At 38.9% G+C, this 26,749-nt stretch overlaps 1 protein-coding gene across 1 annotated transcript in view; it reads left to right on the top strand.

Annotated features, from left to right (window-relative positions):
* The window catches only part of KMT2C (lysine methyltransferase 2C), a 260,224-nt gene that overhangs the window by 125,938 nt on the left and 107,537 nt on the right, over positions 1 to 26,749 (top strand). The window contains exons 7-13 of the mRNA XM_081101731.1: positions 1,249 to 1,411; positions 9,808 to 9,979; positions 11,757 to 11,871; positions 23,091 to 23,260; positions 23,702 to 23,856; positions 25,138 to 25,251; positions 26,292 to 26,366. Of these exons, the coding sequence (XP_080957857.1) occupies positions 1,249 to 1,411; positions 9,808 to 9,979; positions 11,757 to 11,871; positions 23,091 to 23,260; positions 23,702 to 23,856; positions 25,138 to 25,251; positions 26,292 to 26,366 (964 nt within the window). The remainder of the gene's footprint in view (positions 1 to 1,248; positions 1,412 to 9,807; positions 9,980 to 11,756; positions 11,872 to 23,090; positions 23,261 to 23,701; positions 23,857 to 25,137; positions 25,252 to 26,291; positions 26,367 to 26,749) is intronic.

Here is a 26,749-nt window from a genome sequence, read left to right on the forward strand (position 1 = left end):
ACAAACTAGGACTACCAGTTTCTACCAAGGGATGTTGGAACAGGAGGAAAAGACAAATCACCATGCCAGAGGCATAAATGCTAACTCAGAGGTTAATGTAACAAGGACAGCCTAGCCTCTTCTACACAGAGGGAGGTTTTACACTAGACAGTGTAGGCCTCACAGCAAAAGCTCCACAAAAGAAATGATGTCCAAAATGGGCTTGGGCGGATAGCCAGTCATTCTTAGGGAAAGGTGAGTTAAGGAAGTAAAGCATCGTAGATCGTCCAGACTGACTTCTTGCACACTAGACCAGCGGTTCGTTCTCAGCCTGTGGGTCGCGACCTTTTTGGGAGTCGAACGACCCTTTCACAGAGGTCGCCTAAGACCATCGGAAAACACATATGTAATTACATATTGTTTTTGTGATTAATCACTATGCTTTAATTATGTTCAATTTGTAACAATGAAAATATATCCTGTATATCAGATATTTACATTACGATTCATAACAGTAGCAAAATTACAGTTATGAAGTAGCAACGAAAATAATTTTATGGTTGGGGGTCACCACAACATGAAGAACTGTATTAAAGGTCGTGGCATTAGGAAGGTTCAGAACCACTGCTCTAGACTTACTTTGTTGATCATGGGGGCCTTATTTCTTTGCTCTTACTGCTTGTAAGAGTAGCATCAGATTGAAATTGGTGGGAGCGAGGGGAGAGGAGATAGTCATGACCTAATTTTTCTTTACACTCCTGGCATTTATTAAGAAACTTAAAGTGAATTACCACAGTGAAATGTGTCAGTCTGTTGCCTTGAACAATATAGTTGTCCCTCATTAACCTGCCCTGATTGACTAGTTTACTACCTATTGATTTTTAGGCAGGATGATAGATGTTTTAGACTCTATATTCGTTTTACTTGTTTATTGATGGTATTTAAACACTTACGAAAGTAATGCTCAACTAGAAACCTGCCTTTTTAACCATACTACTGATATTTTTGAAAATTTAGTTGTACAAAGTCAGTGAAAAAGCGAAATGCTAACTTTGTAAACTTGAATGGAAGGATGAGACTATTATACCAGGCATCGAATTGAGTACCTTAGATCTTATTATTTCTAACAGATCCTTTATTTGCTATTCTGCAGATTCAACTAGTTTTACAAGTGATGTACAAAGGTTTTTAATACTTTCCTAGTCCCGCATTTGAATGTTCCTCTACCAGGTTTTATGAAGAAATTCTTTTCCCTTTTCCCCCCTTCAGCGATGTGCATTTTGTAAGCACCTTGGAGCCACTATCAAATGCTGTGAAGAGAAATGTACACAGACATACCATTACCCTTGTGCTGTGGGGGCCGGCACCTTCCAGGACGTCAGCCACTTCTTCCTTCTTTGTCCAGAGCACATCGACCAAGCTCCTGAAAGATGTAAGTAGCGCACTTACTTAGACACATTCTTAGATATGAGCCAGTGTACTCACTGACAGTAATGCATGTCATCACTCCCTGAGTGTCACTCTGCTTGTTCTAGAAGATAACATTGTATAATCTTGATAATCTGAGGGATCCTTGCCAGAGGTCCTTGGGGGAAATCTGTTATCAACAGTGTCATTGAAGTTAAAGGCAAAAAGTTACTTCCTCAGCAATTCAAATGTAGTTTACGTGGTTTTTCTTAAAAATTTTTTTTAAAACACTGTCAAAAAATAGAAATACTGAGTATATAGTATTTTAATATGCACTATAAAGTAAGTCCTTTAAAAAGTTAAACAGTATTCAGTGTCTTTTACACTAAAAACCACCCAGCACCCAGCTAGAAAATTGGAAGCTGATTGACTCAGATTTTTCAACCGTGCGCACAAGGACTTTTAAAACATGCAACATCTGACTACTGAGTCAGGGGCACTGACCTCTTTTCCCTTAGATTGTCAGATAAAAAAATGGTAACAGCCAACACAACACTGGCCATCCAGTGTGAATGAATCAAAAACCATACCTTTTTTTTGGTCAGGCAAAAATACACTTTTTGTTGTGCCGCAGAATTTTAGTAATTAGTTTATGTGCCATGAGATGAAGAAGGTTGAAAATCTCCAACTCAGGCGTTCTTGCAGGAGGCACACTATTGATAGGTCACCCCAGACCTCTGCGCTCTGGAGACCGGCCTGGTCCTTGTGGAGCCTGTCCCTGCAGCTTCTGAGTCTTCTCTGTTCACTGCAACCACACTTCAGGTTTTTCCTTTCTCTTCCAGACAGTATTTTTTAATTAAGTGAAAAATGTTTAAACGTTTGAATTTCATGTTGTACCAAAAGTTATGACTCTTTGCTGTCTTTGTCATGAAACAGATCTTAACTTTTTATTTCTATGGATTTCCAAAGAGCATATATGCTTTGGGATCTTTTTCCCTCTTAAATTGTATTTCCAATCTCATAGTGAAATGCTTTATTCAGTCTTTTTAACCTAATTGCTAGCTTTACCTATTTCTTAGCAATGTCAATAAAGGCTTTTCCCTATCTTTTTCATCTCTGTGAAACATAAATATAGCTACTTATATTTATGAGGCATAAACTGAAGTATTCTCAAGTACAGTTAGATTTCATAATCATTATTTTTTATCTTTATTTAGTACCATAATTTTATATTCAGTTAAAATTATTTTGTGTCTACACGTATAATCACCATACAGGTGTAAATTATAGGTAAGGCAAAACCTAATGTCAATTGTATTTAGGCTGGGGAGGGATTTAAAGTTTTAAGAATGTTTTGGATTATACACTAAAATCTGGGAGAAAAAGAACATTCATGCATAGCCACTCTCCCGGGTGTTATTTTAAGACCTCATGCAGTGAATCACTTCACCGGGTGCACAAGCTACGATGCTAGTTTAAATTAGAGTTGATTGCATTCTGGGTGGTTCGTTACACTTTGCCAGTGGAACAAAACAACGTGTATGTATTTATGAATCTGAATTTTACTCAGCCTTTTGTACTTAGTCATGCTTTAGAGCTCAGTAAACAGTGTGTAAACTTTTCCGTGACTGTGTTTCCAATGTTAGGTGTTTTGTTGCCTAATGGCTGTACTGCTCCGTGCTGCAGACTGGTTCTAACAGCGTAGACCTCATTTATGTGTGAGAGATCATAAATTGTTTTGTAAAGTAATGACGTGTCAGAACTGAGGTGAGATGATTTGCCATCATTTTTTTCATCCCTAGAGTGAAAGGTTCATGCCGGCAACATAAAACCAAAAGATATTCTGAGATTATTGGTACTGTTTCTTGTTCCCAAATAGATTTATGTAGACTCATAAAAATACATGAACGGTAGGTTAAAATAAAACTAAAAATAAGCAAGGGAATTTGGCCATTGTAAAATACAGGTAGGATAAACACGAAGGTAATGGTGAGGCCAGTACCCAAGTTAAATGCACACTTCCTCAACCTAAACTACAAATGTGGCTCCAGAGCTTTCCAGCAATCAGCACGAAGAGTTACCTGGTTCATAGCAATATGACAAGAATTCACTTGATACTGAGACTGTATGTACACTACATGCTACAGTGTTAAAACTGTCTCCAAGTAGCTGCCTTGTAGTGTAAGAAGCAAATCCCACAGGGCAATTTTTTATAACAGACCTCAAAATAAGCTAGTGGTATAAAATCAAAGCCCAACCGAGGAAATGCAGTTTCTTGGGGATTTTGCAAAATGCAGTCTAAATACATAACTTCCTGACCATCCATCTTAACCCAAGAATATAGAGAATATTGGAGATATAATGTATTTCTATAATATACAAGACCATGCATTAGTCTTCATAAAATCTTTCTAGTTGTTGTAATTGTGTGTCATAGCACAAAGTACATAACTTTTATGTCTCAAAAATGGGGGATAAGTGAAAAGACACAAGTCAGTGAATATCATGTGGCATCGGACCTTGTCTAAATTAATTACTTTACAGAAAGGTAGTGATTTTAGTTCTTATCTAAGGCTCAAGTTATATGTATACATTGAATACTGATGGCTAAGTGTAGAGCAATATGTTAGAGTGATAGCTGAGTTAGGAGAAAGATTGACATTTTTTATGGAAGTTGACAAATCTAACAGAGACACGGACACCATTAGAAAGAAATCCCAACAAAGACAGGGTCAGCGAGCAAGGCCAGGACTTTCAGTAGAAAGCAGTTGCAGGGCGCTCTGTGTCATGGATGGATGCTGGCCATACCTCCAGCATTGTTGTCCTGATGATGATGTACATGGACCTTGTCTGGAAATTTCCCACCGAATGCTTGTCGTGGAGACACGGCCAGCGTGCTTCCTGAGGAGTGTGCTGCCTCCTAGGGAGAGCTGAATGCAGGAAGCCAGCCATGCAGGAGCAGTGGGGAGAGCATTCAGGCAGGTGGAGCAACACTGCACAGGCCTGAGGAAAGAGCTTGGCACAGCTGTGGACAGTCGCTGTCAGTGTGCCTGTACCATAGTGTCTTCTAGGTGGATAGTAAAGGCAACACCCTGATGAACACAGGCTGGGTCACACAGGGCAGGTTGTGATGTGATTCTGTCTGCAGTGTGACCCTTTGCAGGGTTTAAACGTGGGAATGCCTTCCTCCCCTCCCCCTTCTCTCTCTCTCTCTCTCTCTCTCTCTCTCTCTCTCTCTCTCTCTCTCTCTCTGTCTCTCTGTCGTCTCCCCTCTCCAGTGTATTTATTGCCACCACTCAGCTTTTCACTCCTTTACTTCTGTTAAGCTTTTAACTCCAGACTTCATTTCTTGGTAGTGCTTGTATTTCTGGACACAAAGTCCTACTGCTTTGCTGTTACCCTACATTCTGTCAGTCCCCTGACCTTTCTTTCTTACCTACCTGCCTACCTACCATAAGGGCCAGCCTCTCTGGGCAGCATCCATGATTTACGTTTTCTTTCTAGAGACGCCCCATGGTAGGCCAGCCACCTGGCACAGTGTTCTGCCAGCAGTGACGGCGTCGATGGTCGGTGCTGTCGTGCCAAGCAGAAGCCATGCTGATGTAGTCCTTCTTAAACTGATGCTATCTGACATCACTTTGACATTTCTCACTCTTTATTTACACCAGCACATTTATTCTTACGTGCTTCTAGACACTGGTAAGCAGTATAGTCTCACCTCCCAACTTGACCAACGTGAAGGATCCATGGTAAGCTCCCTTCTACTTTGAGCTCATTGTTTTTGCCTTTTCCTCCATCTCTTTTCTTGTCACAGCTGTCACTTAGGCAGTGACCTTGTCCGAAGTCTATCTTTCTGCTTCTCCCGCTCTTCCTCCTCCCCCCCAGTCATTTACCTTCCTCATTCCATGCCTGTGCTGGCGCTTTCTGCTTTTGTACATGCTCAGATGTTCTCCGCCTTCTTTGCCCTCCCACTGGGAGTCTGTGTTGAGGAGGAGTGAAGAGCGTGGCCGTGGAGCCACACTGACCTGGACTTCACTCTTGTCCTCTCAGATTAACTTTAGTCTTACACCCAATCTCTTCTGCTTTCTAGCTGCTTAAAGAAAAATCTCACATAGTTATTGGATTATTGCTTCAAACTTAATGTCTCTGGGGTGTGCAGACACATATGTATGTCTGTGTACATATACTTACCTGAGACAAGACGCTTAAGCTGTCCAGTAATATCATCTTCTTATGTATGATCTGTAATAGGCAGTGCTAGGGTTTCTGCATGTATCTTCTCCCGGATTGGGCAGTGGTTGGAATGAACTCTGTTTCTTTATGTAGCACTTTTTTGCTGTTATTATTTTTATATGTCATAAAGTAAATGTTTCTGGACCCAGTGTATCCTGTGGATGTTTTCTTAGTTTAATTTACTACTAATGACCCACACTAATCAAATAATATGACAGCATTGTCATTAAGGAACTGCTGGAATCTATAATAGAATGAAGAAGTTATCTCTGCCATAGTGACACACATGTATCTAGGTGCCAAATGGGCTTTGCTATATAAAATAGCGCTCACTGTGTAACAGAAATATCATGTGAGCAACAGAAGCAGTTGTCATTTTTCTAGTAGTCATGTTAACCAGTATATACAAAATAGTAATATTTCAACATGTAATCAATAAAAAATATTTGAGATATTACACATTGCCCCCTAATATATTTTTGGAATCCAGAGTGTGTTTTATATGTGCAGCTCATCTCAATTTGGACTGGTTGAATTTCATTTGCTTTGTAGCCACATTGGCTGGTGGCTGCAATGGTAAGTGGAAGTGTCAGAGTCAAACTCTAGGAAGTTCCACGGAAGGACCTTGGGCAGTATTCCTGGAAAATTACAATAGAAAGATGAATTGAGTATCTGATCATCAGAGTCCAGTACTTGCCCCAATTTCTGTATGTTCTGATGGTAGCAAATAGTTCTAAGACTAGTTTTTAAATGTCCATAGCTTGAATGAGTAAATATTGGCACTCCATTTCAGTATTAAGAAAAAACAATTCACCCTTACAAAAAATGAACTAATTTATAACATTTCCATTTTTTTTTTAATATATTTTATTGATTTTTTACAGAGAGGAAGGGAGAGAGATAGAGAGCTAGAAACATCGATGAGAGAGAAACATCGATCAGCCGCCTCCTGCACATCCCCCACTGGGGATATGCCCGCAACCCAGGTACATGCCCTTGACCGGAATCGAACCTGGGACCTCTCAGTCCGCAGGCCAACGCTCCATCCACTGAGCCAAACCGGTTTCGGCAACATTTCCATTTTTAAATTAATGCCTATCAATCAAAGATTCTTTTAAAAGTGACTTTAGAAGCAAGTTATTTACTTAAACTATATATTTAATAAGACTTTATTTGTGCTAGGAAGTGGAGGATGCAAAGTCTAAAAGACAAGGTCCCTGCCCTTCAAGGGAGCACAGTATTGTGTTATAATTACTTATAGAGGAGTTTCTTCTAAGCATATGGAGAAAAGAATATTCAACAACTATGCACATAGTTGCTTAGGAGTGGTAATATTTCATATTTGGGGACAGTGAGCAGAGTTTGGAAGGTCTCTTTGGGATGGGCTCGGGGCACAACAAGGGAACCACATTTCATGCAGAGGGAATAGAACAGCCGTGGGCAAACTACAGCCCGCTGGATTTGAAATGAATAAAACTAAAAAAAAAAAAAAAAAAAAAAAAAAAAGACCGTACCCTTTTATGTAATGATGTTTACTTTGAATTTATATTAGTTCACACAAACACTACATCCATGCTTTTGTTCCGGCCTCCGGTCCAGTTTAAGAACCCATTGTGGCCCTCGAGTCAAAAAGTTTGTCCACCCCTGGGATAGAAGGTGTCCAAGTACACGGCACTGAGCAGCAGCGAATGTTATGTGCGCAGCAAACTGCTTGACGTGATTAGGAATTGGTGGATGGTCCTGAGAGTCAGTTGGAAAGGGAGGAAATGGTTTTTTGTTTTGTGTTTTTCTTTTTTGCCTCATACTAGAAAGTTTTTATTTTTTCACTTTTAGGTGAAAAAGGAAGTACTGGTGCAGTTTTAGTTTCAGCAGGGCATAACCAGTTAGATGCATAGTTAGATTATTTAGGGAGCAGATCAGAACCATATGCAGGGATTCCATTCAGAACACATTGCACTGACCACAGCAGGGAGTGCAAGGACCCAGCTGTACAAATGGAAGGACAGGGACAGGGAAAGTTGGCTCAACAAGAGTTGGTGTCCAGTGGCTGTGTTGGGTCAGGAAAGAGTTAAAGGGTCAACAGTGATACTAATGCTGGTTGAGAGAAGAGGGAGGAGGGGGGTTAGATTTTAAAAATGTTTTATTTTAGAGGCATTGAGTGTATATTTTTAGAACATCTGGCTATTGAGGTTCAGGAAGACTTGCAAATAGTGTGTTGGGGTTTAGAAAGAAGTTTGGGGCTGGCGATATCCATTGGGGAATTGGAATTGTGGGAGTTGATGTGATCACACAGAGAAGGCATGGGGAGTTAGAAAAGAAAGAACAGGATGCAATCCTACCATTTAGAGGGAGAGAGGCACAAAAGCCAACCCAGGAGGAAGAGGTGGCGGCATGGGGACCTTACGGAGAAACAGGAGGAGGAGGCCACCCTAGAAGCCAAGGAAAGAGAAATCTTACTTCAGGGTGGGACTTTGTTAGTAATATAAATGCTGCGAAGTGCAAATAAGGTAAGGTCCAAAAAGTGACCCTGGGAGCTCACAGGTCATTGGTAGCCTCATTAAAGTATCTTCAGATGAATGGTGGGTGTGAAGCCACCAGGGGGTCCAGCTTGGGGGCCAGGTACATCTCAGTCCCAGGGCCCATTTGTGTGCTGCCCTCAGGCTACAAATGGCTTTTTACCATTTTAAAAGGACTCTAAAATAAAAACAAAAAGTTTCTACACCAGAGACTTCTATGGCCTACAAAACCAGTTTGCTGACTGGTATAAGGAAATGGAATAGATTATTACATGGTTTCAAGATGCTCGACTGGGAAAGAAAGAAGGTAGAAAGGGCTTATAGTCAGAGAGGACTGATGAAACCTTCAAAATACAAAAAAGAAAAAAAATTATATATACTATTTAAAACAATCCTAGGTAATCAGCTAATCAGACCATTTAGTTGAGGCCTTAAGTGTCCGATATAGGCATAATTGTGTGGGGAGGGAGGGGCCCGGTGCACGGATTTGTGCACCAGTGGGGTTTCTCAGCCTGGCCTGCAGGGATTGGGCTGAAACTGGCTCTCCGATATCCCCTGAGGGGTCCCGGATTGCAAGAGGACACAGGCCAGGCCGAGGAACCTCACCGGTGCACCGGTAGGGAGAGACTGTGGGAGGGCTCCAGGGCGTGTCCAGCCCATCTGGCCCAGTTCTGATAGGCTGGACCTCAGCAGCAAGCTAACCTACCAATTGGAGCACCTGCCCCCTGGTGATCAGTGCATGTCATAGCAACTGGTCGAATCAACTGTTGGACACAGCATATTAGGTTTTTATTATGTAGGATATATCTATATCTAGCTATCAAATTGGTATGATTTTAGAAAACATTATTTCCTTATTTTGTAATGTGAATGAGTTTAACTATGTACTTGGCAAGGCAGTTTATTACAGTTATTTTTTTGTTTTAATGGTAAAAGAACTGCTAAAAAGCGACATTTCTTTTGATCTACATTTAGGAGATAGATGATGTCCATAATTATATAGAATTTAATGCTTTTTAAAACAGCTTGCCATCAATATAGATGAATATCGAAATAGTGAATGAAGTATTGTATTTGGGTATGAATGTGTAGCTTCCATCTATAATGTTCTCCCTCATACAATATTTTTCAGTATTAAAAAAACTTTTTTGAGTTAAATAAAAATTAGTCTGTTTATGCTTAAGATGCATCTTAATCTAATGGATATTAACATTTCTTAATTTTTTTGTCTATTGTTAATTTCAGAACATATTTAACATCCAAATAAAATGTTTTTTGTTTTGTTGTTGTTGTTTTTTTACACTACCAATGTCTCAGTTGATACTTTACTGGTTTGGTTCTTCCAGCAGCATATATGAAGCATTAAGTAGGCACCCAGCATTGTCACTGGTACTAGGGATATAAGACTACATCAGAACTGCTTGGTCTCAAGTACATATAGGCACAAATTGCAAAACCAGATGATTAAACTGAATGTGATTACATTTAGATTAAATATATTGCATTGTTTCTATGGAGACCATATTCTGATTGGATATCACTTCAATGTGGATAACTTAAAGTGTCTGAAAGATTTACCATGCAAATTCCCTTAAAGTGATTTTTAAACTGTAAAGTCAGAAAATTATCAAATTCTTATACAACAATTTCATTGTTTTACTGTTAATTATAGCAAAGGAAGATGCAAACTGTGCAGTGTGCGACAGCCCGGGAGACCTGTTAGATCAGTTCTTTTGTACTACTTGTGGTCAGCACTATCATGGAATGTGCCTGGATATAGCGGTTACTCCATTAAAACGTGCAGGTTGGCAATGTCCTGAGTGCAAAGTGTGCCAGAACTGCAAGTAAGTTTTAATTTCAACTCACAGGTGTGTATTGAGTTTGTGAGAGACCTTATTTGTAGGTCCGAGAGGTTTGTGTGATGTGCTAAAGGTTGTTCAGACTGCAGCTATATTCATTCACATCGCCTTCATCATGTCTTAATTTAAGAAATAAATGCTAGGTGTGTATTAACATTTATGTTACTTTGAAACAAAGGCTACACAAAAGTAATTTTAATAATTTAAATTCCTCTGGTTGCCTAAAAAGCTAATTTAAATTTGCCAACAATTTTTAAAATGAGTAATATTAACAATTTAAAATAAATATTAGAAAACTAAAGCAACTTCTTTAGAGGGAGACCGGGGAGGGGATTTAATAGGAAAATGAACATAACTACTGAAAGTGAGTCATCTTCCTTTCCAGGAAGAACAATTAAACTAAGATCATTGTTTTTAAAAAAATCTATATCTCTCTGAAAGACAGTTATGGTCAGTAGATCCTAGTCACCACAATACTGAAACAGAGTATTGTATGGCATTTAAACATTTGCAATGGGGTGATCTATTTGTTCTATTCCATCCTTCAGTCATTTCTCCAGTCTTTTCTGTGACTTATTTTCCTCATGCTACTAATTAGCATGATAGATTGGGGATGTTACCTGCATCTACAGCAGTCTTTAAATTATTTACAAGCTGAGGACTTTTTTAACTAGGAGAAATTATGCCCACCAGTCTGTTTTATTCATAATTTAATTTCTTAACAAAGCATCAGTATCTCAGAATTATGTGGAATAAGTAGGACCAAATGCTGTTATATTGTGGTAAAAATTAAAGAAAATATCAATAAACATTTATTTGGTACCTTGTATCTGTGCCTGGTTTCTTGGGAGGGAATATGAGAACTTGAAGAAAGAGTGCTTTTCCTATGGGATCTTTCCATGTAGCTGAAGAGACAAAATATGCAATTTTATATGTAGAATAAGAAATAACTGGAGACCAACTAACCCATCTTCCGTTTTACTTCTGTTTATCCCCAGGATTAATTCAGCATTTCCTCTCTCCGCTCTTTTTGCATTCCCCAGGTTTTCTTTCCCCTCCTCTTGAGTTAAATTCTTAGTATCTGAGAGTGATTAATAGCCAAGAATCAAGGCAGATATTTATTTTTAGTATAGTTGTTAATAATTATAAGATTGTAATTCTTATACCTATTTATTTAGTACATACTGCTTAATGAGTATTCTAAGCTCTTCAACCAGAATTATATTTAATTCTCAGAGTAACCTTTGGTAATTATTCATATTTTATACCTGAAACCAAGAGAACTCAAGTCTAAGTTATTCAGGAGTTGCATAGCTAGAAAAACAGCAGTTGAATATAAAGATAGGTCTGATGCCAGATTTGATCCTCCTTTTATTATGACTGTGTCTTCCCAGTTCACTGTTCTGAAGGGTGTTCCTTCAGCATCAACTATCAGTTATAGTTCCTTCCCAAGAGAGGATAGTATGTGATACTTAAAGATCAGAGTCAGTCATCCTGCCTTAACCCCTCCTTCTCTGTGGAATCCCCAAATGACTAAAGCAGGCGCACCCTAGGTGAGCTTTCAGTAGGAAAAGCCTGTAGGGAGCTTGGGACGAATGCTGTCACATCTAGGGGTTGCCTTTGTCATTATCTGCACATGGACAAAACAGACACTGAGGTGTTTATGAACTGGGCAATCCCAGAGTTGATTCTTTAGATGATTACTTATGTTACAAACATAAGTTTAAAGGTCAGGCATCATTAATGCTATCTTATTTTTTAGACAATCGGGAGAAGATAGCAAGATGCTAGTGTGTGATACGTGTGACAAAGGGTATCATACTTTTTGTCTTCAACCAGTTATGAAATCAGTACCAACCAATGGCTGGAAATGCAAAGTAAGTTGTTTATTTTTTTAAGAAAAATATCAGCATCTGTATGTTTTTTAAATATATAGAGCAGACAAACCGGATACTTACACAAATTTATATACACTGCCATCAACTTTAAAATAAACAGCTCTATTGATGCATAATTGATATACAATAAACTGTACATATTTAAAGTCTATAATTTGACACATATATACCCTTATGAAACCATTGTCACCTTCAAGATAATAAATATATTCATCTCCCTTAAAAGTTTTCTGGTGCCCCTGTGAGTCCCTCCAGCTATTCACCAATCACTACCCTTATCTTCCAGGCAATCTTCTTTCTTTCACTGTACATTAGTTTGCATTTTCCAGAGTTTTATATAAAGAACATTATATGGTATATAATCTCTTTTTTGTTCTGGCTTTTAAACTCAGTATAATTATTTTGAGATTCACCCATATAGTTGACAAGTAGTGGAGATACCACGATTTGTTTATTGAATTGCTTGTTGGTGAACATTGGGGTTGTTTACAATTTCAGGCTGTTACAAAATGCTGCTGAATCTATTAACACGCATAAGTATTTATGGCTTAAAATTTTTTTGTAAATGATTTATCTTTAATCCTCCCAGAAAGTCTGAAATAGATAGTATCACCATATGAGGATACTGAAACGGAGATATATTTTTAAAATTTAAAATCCAGAGATAAAATACATTGAATTTCTATAGGGAAGTTTCTAGGTGGTTTTACAGTGATTTTATGTATGTATGTTTGTAACACTTGCATTGACTATTTGGAATCATTATATATATATGCATAAGTATATGCATATTGTGCCTCCCCCGTGTGGTTTTAGTAAGTGATGATTGACTTAGATATTAATTTTTTTAGGTGTTGTTTAAAGTTTCTCTTGGATTTTAAGAGACAAGATCTATAGACATTTTTTCCATCAGTTAAGATATTATGCTTGATATTACATAGTACATATCATTATTGATCGTACATATCACATTACTAAATCATTTCCAGTTAACACACTCTGTCTTTCTGCAGTTATTTTTAATTCTTTCTGGATATTCTTTGAGTCAGTGATTCTCTGTTCTTCCATCTATTTTGGTATTTGCATATTTATGACCCTGAGTGTTCCATGCTGATCTCTTTAAGCTTCCTGAGGTTCTGTCTCCATAAACCTATAGGTTGGCTGACAACTCTCCTTATGGGGGGAGTTAGTATAGTATCAGGTAAACAAATTATTTGTCCATGGAAGCACAAAATATTTAAATATTTAAAGTAGAAGGTAAGAACAACTCCTTTATTTTTATTAATTTTTAAAATTTATTGGGGTGACATTGCTTAATAGGATCATATAGGTTTCAACTGTACATTTTTCTATAATATAAGACCTGTATATTGCACTGTGTGCCCACCTTTAATTCTCAACTGACTGCTTTTTTTTTCCTGTTTAGGAGATATTTACAAAGACATTTACTGTGACCTTTCTTTGAATGTTCTCTAGGCTGAATCAATCATAAAAGTAGTTCACATGCTTCTTTTGAAATCTGTATAGTTTAACAAATTCTAGATTATGAGCCGGTGAGAGCCTCACTTGTTCAAGTTTACTGTTTTGTAAAGGCAGAATAGGAGCTAGAACTCAGGTCTCCTTAATGTCAGTGTAATGTTTCATCTTCTACATTATCCATCTCCCTGGGCTGTCCTATTGCACTGAGTAGCAGGGCTTTGCTCTGTAGAATTATTAAGAAATATTGCTGAGTCTCATTTTCATGTTGTACTTGGATGTAGATGTTAAAAACCTGGAGACTCGAGTGTCTGCACTCCCCTCATGCTGAGGGCTTTAAAAATTATAACCTTAATTTTATAGGACAGACACGAAGCTAGGAATCAACTTCTTTTATCTACAGTAATTACAATGACTTTAAAAATAAAACTAAATAGAATTTATAGAGTAAATATTCATTTAATCTAACAAATAGTTTTGCATTGAAACAAAACAGCCAGGTCTCAGTTTAGTAGACAGGCACTATCTCAGGTCCAGGCCCGCACATTAGGTTTCTTTGGCTTTAGTGATGTTGGTACTGAGAATGCCTTTGTACAGGTATTTCTATAAAAACAGTATTGATACGTGATGACCGTGTTTCCTGGTTCAGAGAAATGAGACCTCAGAAGGCCAGCAGGCAGCCCTTGAGCTTTAGATGTAACTGGGTAGCTCTGAGCAGCTTTGTTCACAGGTGCACCATGGTGGGTACCGATCTAGTGGTCGCTAAAATAAGGACCAGCAGTTCCTCATTGTGAGTTACTGGCGTGCTGTTTGCTGGTGCAGCTACTGCCACGAGCTGTGAATGGAGATAGAACCCTCTGCTACTCTGTGGATCTTCAGCTGAGGGCTGCGGTGCAGGTACCTGCGTCCGGTCCGCCGAGCATCTGCTCCTTTGTACCGCGATTTTACTAGGTCAGATCTTGCCTCTTTCTATCTGACAGCACTTGGGACTAACAGTGATAAGCACAAGTGCTAAATGACGGTATGGAGACCTGCACTGCAGCACCTTGCAGGCCAGTTAACATTTTATTAATTATTTTAGGGTAGCATTTCCCTGAAAAACTTGAAGTTCTCAGAAAACACATCATCCTCCAAGAGTACATTTGTGGTCCTTCTGCAGCCTCCCATTCGTGGCCCGTTGACTCAGAAATGCGTTTCTGGACCCCTGTCCTGGCCCTTATATTTGCCCTCCCAGTCGGCGTGTGTAGGTTTCCCTTCCTCCAGTGGGGTGGCTGGGTGGCCGAGGTGGGCCCTGGATCCCAGGGCCGGGGAGGCTTCCAGGCGGAGGCACCTTCCGGAGATGGAAAGGTGTGGAGGCCTGAGGGAGGGAGCGAGGCGCTGGCCCGGGGGGTAGGGAGGGGTCTTTTGTCCTCCGGGGGCGGGGTCCTGTCTAGGGGGACGAGCCCGTCGGGAGAATCCCGGGATGGAGTGCGGGAGAGGGAGAGGGGGGAGGCGCAGAGCGAGCCCAGCACCTGCGCCGCACCCCGGGCCAGGTGAGGATCGGCGCCTCGACCTGGCCGCAACTCACCTGGTTCTCTGGCCGTGGGCGGCGGGGGGGAGTTCCGTGGGTGGGCACTGGAGGGGAGGGAGGGGTCGTCTCCATTTAACTGCCCTCCCGTGCGGCCGCCCGTCGGCGATTCCGGTCCCCGCGTCTGCTGGACGCGGTGGTGTGGTTGGCTCTCCGGCCGCATTGCCGTCCGAGGAGAACCTGCTGTCGGACTGACGTGTACGTTCGCACTTGGTCTTCGCCGCCGCGCCTCTGCCTGCCTTCTTCTTTCTCCGAACTAGGAAGCTGAATCGTAATTTGTTTTCTTCGCTTTTTCAAAGGAAAAGGATATGTAACTATAAATTTACCTTGAGTTATAGTTTTAGCTGTCCCCAAAGTCGTTATAATTTTAAGCTTATCTGTATTTATATACATTTGACCTAATTTATTTTTAGGGTGTGCTTTAAGCATGTTCATTTCTGCCCTAATTGTATTTAATCAGATAGTTTAACCAGTGTGCTTTTTTTGGCAAATATTTTGATACTTGAAATAGTGACTTTTTAAGGTGTAATATTTGTTTTTAATTTCATTTCAGTCCTTATTTTTTGGTTAGCTGATTCAACAGCATATAAGGATGTATATAAAATTGACTTCTATGCTTTTTCATATCAATTTCTCCTTGTATTTTACTTTTTTTTTTTTTTTAAGAAACTTATTTTGTGGCTGTTATTGAGCAAGTAGGTCAGGCCATTGTTGATACATATATTATGCCTTTTATCAATGTAAAACTGCCCGTGTAACACTTGTATTTTTCACCAGATACTTTGCTTGACAATATGGCCACAGGGGGTTTTAGTTTACCAATTGAATGATCTTTTCACATCTTCTTTATTTTGGACCCTTTGTTGTAATTTTAAATGTTTCTTCTGAAAAGGTTTAATAGAGCTAACTATTTGAGATTAATGGTTGTGATTGAGATGCTTGACTATTTTAAGACAAACTAGTTCTATTTCCTGCAATGATTTGCAATTCAGAATCTTATTTTATGAATGTTAAATTACAATGTTGAAAGTATTTTTTTTCTTCTCTCACTTCCCATTGAATGAGAATTCTTTCTTTTTCTCTCTTTTTATCTTGGTTAAGTTAACTCAGACTAATATAAACTTTGTCACCTTTTCTTTGCAAAAAAATAAATGAAATAAATATATGTGTGTGTGTGTGTGTGTGTGTGTATATCTACTATAAATTGCAGTCTCATTTCACCTTTAATCTTTTGTCATCCTTGTTGTTCTCTAAAAGAAGAATTGTAAATTTTTTGAAATACTATATCTGAAAGAATACTGTTGTCTTAAGACAGCCGTGGGCAAACTACGGCCCGCGGGCAGGATCCGGCCCATTTGAAATGAATAAAACTAAAAAAAAAAAAGACCATACCCTTTTATGTAATGATGTTTACTTTGAATTTGTATTAGTTCACACAAACAGTCCATCCATGCTTTTGTTCCGGCCCTCCGGTCCAGTTTAAGAACCCATTGTGGCCCTCGAGTCAAAAAGTTTGCTCACTCCTGTCTTATGACTACCACAAGAATTTGGATTTGGTTTGGTATAATTTTGTGTTACATCTTTTTCTTTTTTATACTTTAGAAACTATCCATCCCCATCCCCCCCCCCCAAGAGTTTTTTCAGCTTATCACAGAAGAAAATTTTTTATTTTTTCTTTATCTCTTTTTTTTAAGTTACCTAGCTATAATCCTTTTTTGTGTGTGTGCTTAAAAGAGTTAGGATCTTTTTGTTGTTGTTCTCATTTCTTTGTATTTGCTTCCAGGATGCATCTGTGGTTCTACACTAATTAGTGTAGCTTTCAGTCTCCAGGTCTAGAGAAGTGTGACTAACTTTGCCTTTAAAAAAAACTACCTTTTTAATATTCTCTTTAATACTATTTAGTAACATCTAGTTAATTTTTGTTTCCTGCTCTTACTTCATTATCTTCTTTGTCATGGTTTTCATTATCTTGGAAAATGTCTTCAAAATTTCAGGTTTATTTCCCAAGGTTGTTCTCAGCATTCCCTTTGTGCTGGCCTCTTACTAATTTGCTCTCTGTCAGATTCTGCTGGTGTTTTTCTCAGCGACAGAATATAACCGTGCTGGGAATCGGATTGGACAGTTGTGTTTAAAAAAGAGAAAATCTGTTCTATGGAGTTATTATAATGTGGATAAAAGGTTAGGTTGTGGTGTCAAATATCAGTTTTTCTGGTTACTAAATGCAAGATTATGGGCAATTATTCAACTTTCCTGAGCCAGTTTTCCTCATGCAGAGAATGTTAATAGGACTTAGCTCACAGGGGTGTTGAGTTTAGGGAGATGTGCCTATAAAGTGGCCAGCGTGATGCCTAAAATGAGTATCCAGGCACCCATGGAATCTGCATGGAGCTTTTTGTAATAGGCAGGCTTATCCTCTGAGCAGTCTGAAGAATGATCCTCTCCTGTTAAATTCTTCCATGCATCTCCATGATCTTTAGTCAGAATTTAACATTTGGAGGCCTGGTACCTGCCCACACTGCATCGGAGATGGAGACGCTGGGGCCTTCACAGGCCTTCAGGGCAGTGAGGCTGCCCGCTGGAGTGTGGGTGATCTTGTCATGAACTTTGCTGTAGACCAGTCACATGTCAGGTAGGTTTCTTTTCCCTGTTTTTCTTTCAAGAATGCTTGCGTGTTGGTATATTATACATTTAAAAAAATTTTTATTTGAAAATAATTTCAAACTTTAAAAGTTCGAAAAATAAAAATACCCATATGTCATTTATCTAGATTCACCTATGGTTGGGGTTTCAGCGTCATCATCTTTGCCCTTTCTCTCTACTCTCTTCTCCCTCCTTACCAACACTCCTCCCCCAATATTTTTTTTTGCCTGAACCATTTGAGGGTAAGTTACATATACTGTGTTTCCTTTACCCCTAAATACTTAAGTGTGTATTTCCTAATAATAGGGATATTCTTTTTTTTTTTTTAAGTATATTTTATTGATTTTCACAGAGAGGAAGAGAGAGGGATAGAGAGTTAGAAACACTGATGAGAGCCGAAACCGGTTTGGCTCAGTGGATAGAGCGTCAGCCTGCGGACTGAGAGGTCCCGGGTTCGATTCCGGTCAAGGGCATGTGCCTGGGTTGCGGGCACGTCCCCGGTGGGGGATGTGCAGGAGGCAGCTGATCGATGTTTCTCTCTCATCGATGTTTCTAACTCTATCTCTCTCCCTTCCTCTCTCTGAAAAATCAATAAAATATATTTTTAAAAAAAAGAAAAAAAAAAAAGAAACACTGATGAGAGAGAAACATCGATCAGCTGCCTCCTGCACGCCTCCTACTGGGGATGTGCCCGCAACCAAGGTACATGCCCTTGACCAGAATCGAACCTGGGACCTTTCAGTCCGCAGGCCGACGCTCTCTCCACTGAGCCAAACCGGTCATGGCAATAGGGATATTCTTACATAATCAACACTGTTCCCTACTTCATATGTTTACATCAGTGTAGTATTTTCATCCAATCTACCATCCATGTTTCAATTTGTCACTTAATCTAAGGTCCCACATAACATTTTCTCCCTTCCCAAGCAGGGTCCAAGATCTAGTCTGGGTTAGGTATCCCATTTAGTAGTTGTGTCTCTTTTGATTCCTTTAATCTGGAAAATTTCCCAAGCTCTTCTTTGTGTTTTTTAGATTGACATTTTTGAAGAATAGTTTTCTCCCACATACCTGTTTGTTTTTCCCAAATAGAACTTCCTTCATTTTGTCTTTGTATTTCCTCATGATTATGCAGAGTTAGGCATTCTTGGCCCAAATACTGCAAAGGTGATGAGTGACCTTCTCGGGTGTCACAGCCTGTGCACCTCACGCTCATGTCTCCTCATAGGTGATGTCAATCTGATAATCTGGTCAAGCTGCCAGTAGATTTCTCCCGTTTTCTTTTCTCCCGTGTATCGAGTAAAGCCTTGTGAGGAGACACTCTTAAGATCATGTGAATACCCTGCTCCTCATCAAAATTTCCACCAAGATTTTAGGACCCATTGCCTGATGGCAGTTTTTACCCTTTGTTTGTAAAATAATGCTTTAATTAATTACTGTAGCTAATTTGTTTTGTGCTCAGATTGTCCCATATTTCCCTTTGGCAGCCTCTTAAAGCTGGGTCCCATGTCCTTGTGAGCAGCTCCTTAACATTTTGGCTAACAAGATGTTCAAGTTCATCTTACACTTCTCATGCCTCAGCCCTGGAATCGGCCATCTCCTCTAGCTCAGGAGCCTGTAGTGGAGAAGAGGCACTAGGTTTGCCATGTCAGCAGATGGGTCAGGAATTAATGCATGTGGGCACTTCACATACGTATGTACAAATAAATACATGTACACACATAAACATAACTTTATACTCACATAATTTATAAGTAATGGATGTACTCCAATAACTCCAATGCCAATCCTTCCTACTGAGGTTTTTGCCTTCTCCCATTCTTGCATGTCTGTTCTTCTGTAGTAAGAATCTGGGTCCCACCAACACCCACACATTTACTCAGTTCCTCACTGCAACAAAGAAACTTCAGTTCACTTTCAGTGATAGACTTTATTCCCCTTTTCTTATGATTTCCATTTTTAAAAGTATATAGAATACTAGCATGCCTTCAAAAGTTCTACTCAGAATTGTTATTTCCTCCTGAACCACTTCCACCACATTTACTAGCTTGCTCCTTGATTTGTCCTTCCTGTATTATTTTATAATGATAGCAGATATATTATTTTCCCTTTATACCGAAGGTAGCATATTATATGTGCTCTTTTGCATGTTGCTTTTTTCACTTAAAAAAAGTCTGCAAATCATATCAGTTGATTTCCCTCTTCCTTTTCCTCTCCCTTCCCCTCCCCCACTTTCTTATCTGCACCATAGTTTATTCAACCAATGGGCTATGCTTGGATATTAGGTAGTTTTCCATAGTTACATAACAAATGGTTCTGAAGGCAGTAACTTTATGTTTAAGGTTTTTTGAATTTTTGAGAGAAGATTTCTAGACAAATTCCTGGAAGTGGAATTACTGACTCAGGGGTGAATGCTCAAGGAATTGACAGAGATAGTGTCAAATTCCTTCCCCAGGGGCTAATGGCAGTTCACATTACCACCAGGAAAGTAATGTGTGAAAGAACAACTTTTTCTATAGCCTGGCCAACAGAGTATCATGTTCAGCTTTTGAATTTTTGCCCATTTTATGGTGAAAAATGGTATCTCAATGTAGTTTAATTTTCATTTCTCTTTTGAGTGAAGTTGATAACTTTTTTATGTGCGTAAGGGTAATTTTTACCTTCTTCTATATGAGTGTTGCCTATTATCCTTGAAGATTTTGATTTTTTTTTACCCCCCGCCCCCAATTTAAGTGTTCTTTGTATATTGGGGATATAAGGCCTTTATTTGTGTTATATGATGCAAATATTTCCTTCCAGTTAGTTAATTTCCCTTTTCATTTTGCTAATGTTACGTTTTTGCCACAGAATATAGCCAGATTTATCATTTTCTATTACTTCTGGATTTTTTGAGTTAGAATCATCCTTCCTTACACTGAGGTTATAGAAGAGTTCTTTTTTTGTTGTTAATTCTCACCGAGGAATCCTCACCGAGGATATTTTTCCCATTGATTTTTAGAGAGAGTAGAAGGGAGGGAGGGAGGGGGGGGGGGAGAGAGAGAGAGAGAGAGAGAGAGAGAGAGAGAGAGAGAGAGTCAGTCATCAGTGTGAGAGAGACACATCTATTGGTTGCCTCCCACACATGCTGTGACTGGAGCCAGGGATTGAGCCTGCAATCAGGGTACGTTCCCTTGACCAGAACTGAAGCCGAGACCCTTTAGTTTGTGGGCCAACGCTCTAACCACTGAACAACCAGCTAGGTTGAAGAGTTCATATTATCTTCCAGTTTTTGCATCACTTTATTTTTCACTTTTAGCTCTAGTCCACTTGGAGTTGCTGCTTGTGTATTATTTGAAGTATCATTTTCCAGTTGGCTATCCAGTTGCCCACAAACCAGACATTAAAAGACTCTCTTTGCCCCATCCATTTTGAGATTCCAGATTAGAGTTCTAGATTGGGTTGGGGTTTATTTTTGGAATTGCTAGTCTGTTCCATGGATCTTTCTATTACCATCCTGTTTCAAGTCTAGAGGCTCTGCAGTGTGTGGAAGTATCGTCCCCCTTCAGAACCTTTTAATTTCATGTATTTACTGGCTGTTCTTTTGTTTACTTTTCCTTATGAACTCTATATCAACTTACCTAACTACATAAAAAACATCATTGGAGTTTTTATTGGGATCACTTTAAAATTTTTAATTGAGTTAGGGGAGAAATGACATCTTGATGATAAGACATCCTAACCATGAACAGGTATGTCTTTGCGTTTGTGCAGATCTAGTTAGGCGTCCTCTAATAGCGCTTGTAATTCTCTTTGTATAGGTTCATTCTTAAGTATTCTATCCATTTTGTTGCTGTTATAAGTGAGATTTTCTCATTTATTATACCTTTTAACTGGTTATTATTTGTGTGTATATTCTTTTGATTTATCATTGCTTGTTTTATATCATGCTACTTTCTTAAGTTCTTTTATATTGAATTTGTGATCAGTTCTCTAGGATTTTCAAATATATTATCTTGACATCTACAATACTGTTTTATTTCTTCTTATTACTCTACCTTGGTTTTGTTTCAATGTTTACATTAAGTTCAGAATCATGTTAAATAGTAGTGAGTCGAGTACACATCCTTGCTTCAGTGGGAATACCTCTAGGGTTCCCCAGTTAAATAAAATGCTGGCTTTAGAGTTGATGTATGTATATTTATCACATTAAGGAAATACCCACCCACTTTTATTTTCTTAAGAGTTCTTTAAATTAGGAATGGGTTTTGATTTTTTTCCAAAGGGTTTTCAGAATCTATTGAAATTATTCTTAGACCTAAGAATATGTTAAATTTTATTAATAGATTTTCTTTTTTAAAAATATGCTCTTAATTGATTTTGTTTTTTAAGAGAGAGAAATAGGAAGGGAGAAGGAGAGAGACAGACCGAAACATTGATGTGAGAAACATCAGTTGGCTGCCTCCAGCATGCCACCTACCAGGGTTTGAGCCCACGACCTGGGCATGTGCCCTTAGTGGAATCAACTGGCGACCTCTTGGTGCGTGGGATGATGCTCAACAAACTTGAGCCACACCTGCTGGGCGGATTTCTAATATTTAACCGTCCTTGTATTTCACCATCCTTGCATAAAATCCACTAGGATGTGGCTTATTATTTTCCTGTTTGCTACTGGAGTCTATTTGTAATATTATTCAGGATTTTTGCATTAGTATTAGTGCATTCATATGATACCTGTAAGACTTCAGCAGATTTATGGCTCATGCTAGTTTCTCTTTTTTGGTGAACAAGTTTTTTCATGTCAACCCAGCAGCTCAAAAAGATACAGCTCCTTTTGTTGGTGTTTTAGATCAGAAAGCCACGGTAGGTAATGAGAGCCCCGCAGTCTTGCGCCCAGGGCTTTAAGGCAGACTAACTCACAGGCACAAAGGAGGGTTTGGGCTGGCCTTCGCAGGCCTGGCACTTGGTAAAAAGCTCTATTTTGAAAAGAATAGTGCCATTCTGTTCAGAAAATACGAGAAGCCATAGTTGGATTTTGATGCAGAGTGATTATTTTCACAATTTTAGACACCAAGTCATTTGGAATGGGTGGTGATACTTCTTTAGTGTGAATCCTTGTTTTTGGTGTCTAAGCTACCCATAGCAAATGGAGCACCCTAGCAGCACCAATTTGCATTCTGCAATGGGGGTTTAGCAGATGTATTCCACATAAGCTACTTCCTGATTCTGGAATATGCTCCATTTTTTTTTTTTAAAGTTGGAGTAGCTCTTGGGCTTTCCCCCCTTCTTATTTATGTTTACTTGGATGTCTCCATCCCCTATTTATATTTTCTTAGAGGTTTTAGCTCAAATTGAGTGATGTCTTATCAGAGGCTCAATACAAATTGCTTTTTCAAAAATATATACCCTAAATTAGCATCATGAAAATGAAAGCTTAATGTATAATCTATGAATGTTTCATTGAGTTCCAAATGGTTTATACAAGGACTGTAATACATATGCTTAACACCCTGGTTTTGTTTTCATTTCTCCTGGCGTTTAGAATTGCAGAATTTGTGTAGAGTGTGGCACACGGTCTAGCTCTCAGTGGCACCACAATTGCCTGGTGTGTGACAGTTGTTACCAGCAGCAGGACAACTTGTGTCCTTTCTGCGGGAAGTGCTACAACCCAGAACTGCAGAAAGACATGCTTCACTGTAATATGTGCAAAAGGTAAGAAGACATTTGCCATTGAAGTGTTGTGTTAGTTCCTCTGTGTGATCGTCCTCTGCCATGTATCTGTGCTCTGAGCTTTATTACTCTAATGTTCCTGTTAGTACTGAGTGCTGCTGTAGGTGAAGTTAAGTCACATTTTCATGAATCTGAAAGGCGTAAGGAACTGAATGGGCAAAAGATAAGACAAGACCAGAAATGAGCATTAAGAGGGGGAACTGAAGAGGAAATAGTTTGACAGTATGGAAGTAAAAGTATGTCAGCACCTCTCATGACATGCAGAAACGCCCATTCCTTAAATAGGTCCTTCCCCAGTTGCCAACCCCTATAACCTCTCTCTCTCATCCTCAACCTCTCCTTTGCCCAGTTTTTCAGCAATTGCTTCTCTTTGCCCTACGTTATGAACTAGAACATTTTATCTAAAAATATTTATCACTGCAGGTGGATTCACTTAGAATGTGACAAACCAACCGATCAGGAACTGGACTCTCAGTTCAGAGAAGAGTATATCTGCACATACTGCAGACACTTAGCAGCAGCCGAGATGGATGCGCTGCAGCCAGGTGATGGTGTGGAGATGGCCGACATCACTGCAGGTACACTTGGGCCCAGCCAACCACCAGTATACTGCTTTAGTGATAATGGGTGACTTCTGTGTGCCAGGTCCCATCTTATTCTTAATTTCTCAGCCTTTAAATACACACGTGACCCTGATACCTGTGTCTGATGGCTGACATCTCATCTAGCTTCTCACAACTGTTCTCCGGATGTTCGAATCCAGGACTGTTGTGCTTTACTCCAAGCATATTCTTTGCGCCAACAGTGCAGGTTCCTCCAGGTTTGGTAATAGGACTTAATTTGCGCTTCAAAATCTGGGTTATTTCACTCTAAACAAGTTTTAGTTTTATAATTTTGTTCTTATATGTTAATTTTCACTTCTAGAGTCCCAAATTTTGCTCAGGTATTTTAGTAGTGTACTGTTAGCTATAAATATGATTACAAGATTCTTAGATGGTGAAGAAACAGACCGTCTTGCCATTGTTTTTCATTTTCATCAGTATGCGTGACAACCTCTATAAAAGTCTCTGTGTTATTATCTGCAAAGGGATTAAATAGATGCATCTTAATTACTCATATTATTCCTGTATGCATCAGTATACAGTTGTTGAATATCCTTTTAAAATAATGAAATGTCAGTTACTTTTTTGTTTGTTGATTTCAGAGAGAGGAAGGGAGAGGGAGAGAGGGATAAAAATGAGAAAGAATTATTGATTGGCTGCCTCATACACACCCCCTACTGGGGATTGAGCCCACAACCCAGGCATGTGCCCTGACCGGAATGGAATCTTGGCCTCTTGGTTCATGGCTCGATGCTCAACCACTGAGCCACACTGGCTGGGTACCAGTTACCTCTTAATTCATTATGCTATCCATATTTTTATTTTATTTATTATTTTTTTTCAAAAAATTTTTTTTGATTTCAGAGAGAAGGAAGAGGGAGAGAGATACAGAAACATCAATGATGAGAGAGAATCATTGATTGGCTGCCTCCTGCATGCCCCAAAACTGGGGATCAAGCCTGCAACTCGGGCATATGCTCTGACCAGGAATTGAACTGTGTCTTCCTGGTTCATAGGTTGATGCTCAGCCACTGAGCCATGCTGGCCGGGCTACTTTCCATGTTTTAAAATATGTAAATATATGTTGGGTTCAAAATAGTAAAATATGAAGAAGAGTTTATGATATTTTTGGTGATAATTTACCCTCACTAAAGCAACATAGTAACTGTTGACTTAGTTAACAACAACAACAACAGAACAAAAACAAAACCAGGAAAAGTCATTCTGAGCTAAAGAATAAATACATTTCTGTTACAGATTATAACAATGAAATGGAAGTGGAAGGCTCTGGAGACCCTGTGGTGTTTCTCCAGCAAGCAGTTACTAAAGATGCCCGCGGCCAAGAGTCTACATCTGGAATTGTTCCAGATGGTAAGAGTGTTTTCCATAATGAATAGAGCCCATTTTCTGGAGAAAATGTGGGTACAGCGAATATGTGAATGTCTGCTGAAATTTTAGTATCCTAAATAAAAATTAGCCAAGATATACATACTGCTTAGGAAACTGTTTAGAGAGGAGCTTTTAGTAAAATAACCTTAGACAGAAATCAATAGGGGAAAGGGTACGGATATATTTGTAGTTGAGTTGTAACCTAGACTTAATCACAAATAAATTATTTGTTTAGGGATCAATTGCTTTTCATTAAAAAGTGATCTATAATAATAAAAGCGTAATATGCTAATTAGACCGGAAGTCCTTCCCGAGGACCTTCTGGACGAAGCCGCGGGGTGGGGGAGGGGCGAGCCCCTTGCACGAATTTTGTGCATCAGGCCTCTAGTTTGTAAAAAAAAAACCCAAAAAAGTAATTTGTTATTTTCTACTTCTGAGTTATACTTGTTAATTACTAACTAGAGCCATTCCTGATTGTGAGATATTCCATGCTGAGATAATGAAAAATTTATTTGAGGTCATCTTAGCAATCCTGTTGAGGGTTGTTTTAGTTCTTTCAATTAAGCTTTTTTCAAAATTGATAATATTACTGCACTTGATCTGAAATTAATGAGAGACCAGGTTGAGGGATAAACTACTTCTTAAACTTAAATCTTGGGCTCATTTGATAGTTTGTGGTAGTTTATGTAAAATTGTATATTTTATAGATTGAATATAATTATTGAGATTTTTCTGAGATTAACTTCATATTTAACAACTTATTAAAAGGTATGTAACGTAAAAAAAGTAAGACAAAAGGCTATCTATAACCATAAGTCTCATAGTGTGTATTCAGAATCCTCATTCTTTTTCATACCCATCTTTATACCCTGCTTACTAAGAAATAGTAGCATGGTGTTCTGTGCTTACATTGGAAATTGGCCTTTGACAATAGGATAAAAATGTTTAGTTACTTGGAAAGGGCAGGGTTTGGGAAATTTGACTCCTTGCTGGAGATTCCACGCATGTGTTATTCCCAGCAGTTCTGATCCATGCTGGAGAACAGCAGAAGAGCAATCTGCCAGAAGGTCTGGACACACAGGGCCTTCTCACTTCTGGTAAGCGGCATGTTCCTATGGTCTGTTTGCTCCCATTACAACCATAACCATGCCTGTATGGTTTCTATACAGATTGGTCATTGTCAGTTGCCTTTCAAAATTAATCATCCCAAATAATTATTTACTACTGCTTACATTCTCTAAAAAGAATTGCTAAATCAAGTGTTCATTATTTAGGCAAGTTAAAATCATTGTATTAAACTAGCTGACTATAATTGAACTGTGTGTTTATATTTCTATCTTAATACTTCCTAGCATAGAACAGAAGGAATATATTTGTGGTCTCTACATGTGTTACATAGGTTCCTCTTTGCCAGTGTGATTTGAGGCTGTTGGTCTTCTGTTAGCATATGACTTAGGCTTCCTATAGCATTATGATAGGT

Source organism: Myotis nattereri, assembly GCF_964212035.1.
Source record: "Myotis nattereri genome assembly, chromosome: 11".
Lineage (NCBI taxonomy): Eukaryota > Metazoa > Chordata > Mammalia > Chiroptera > Vespertilionidae > Myotis > Myotis nattereri.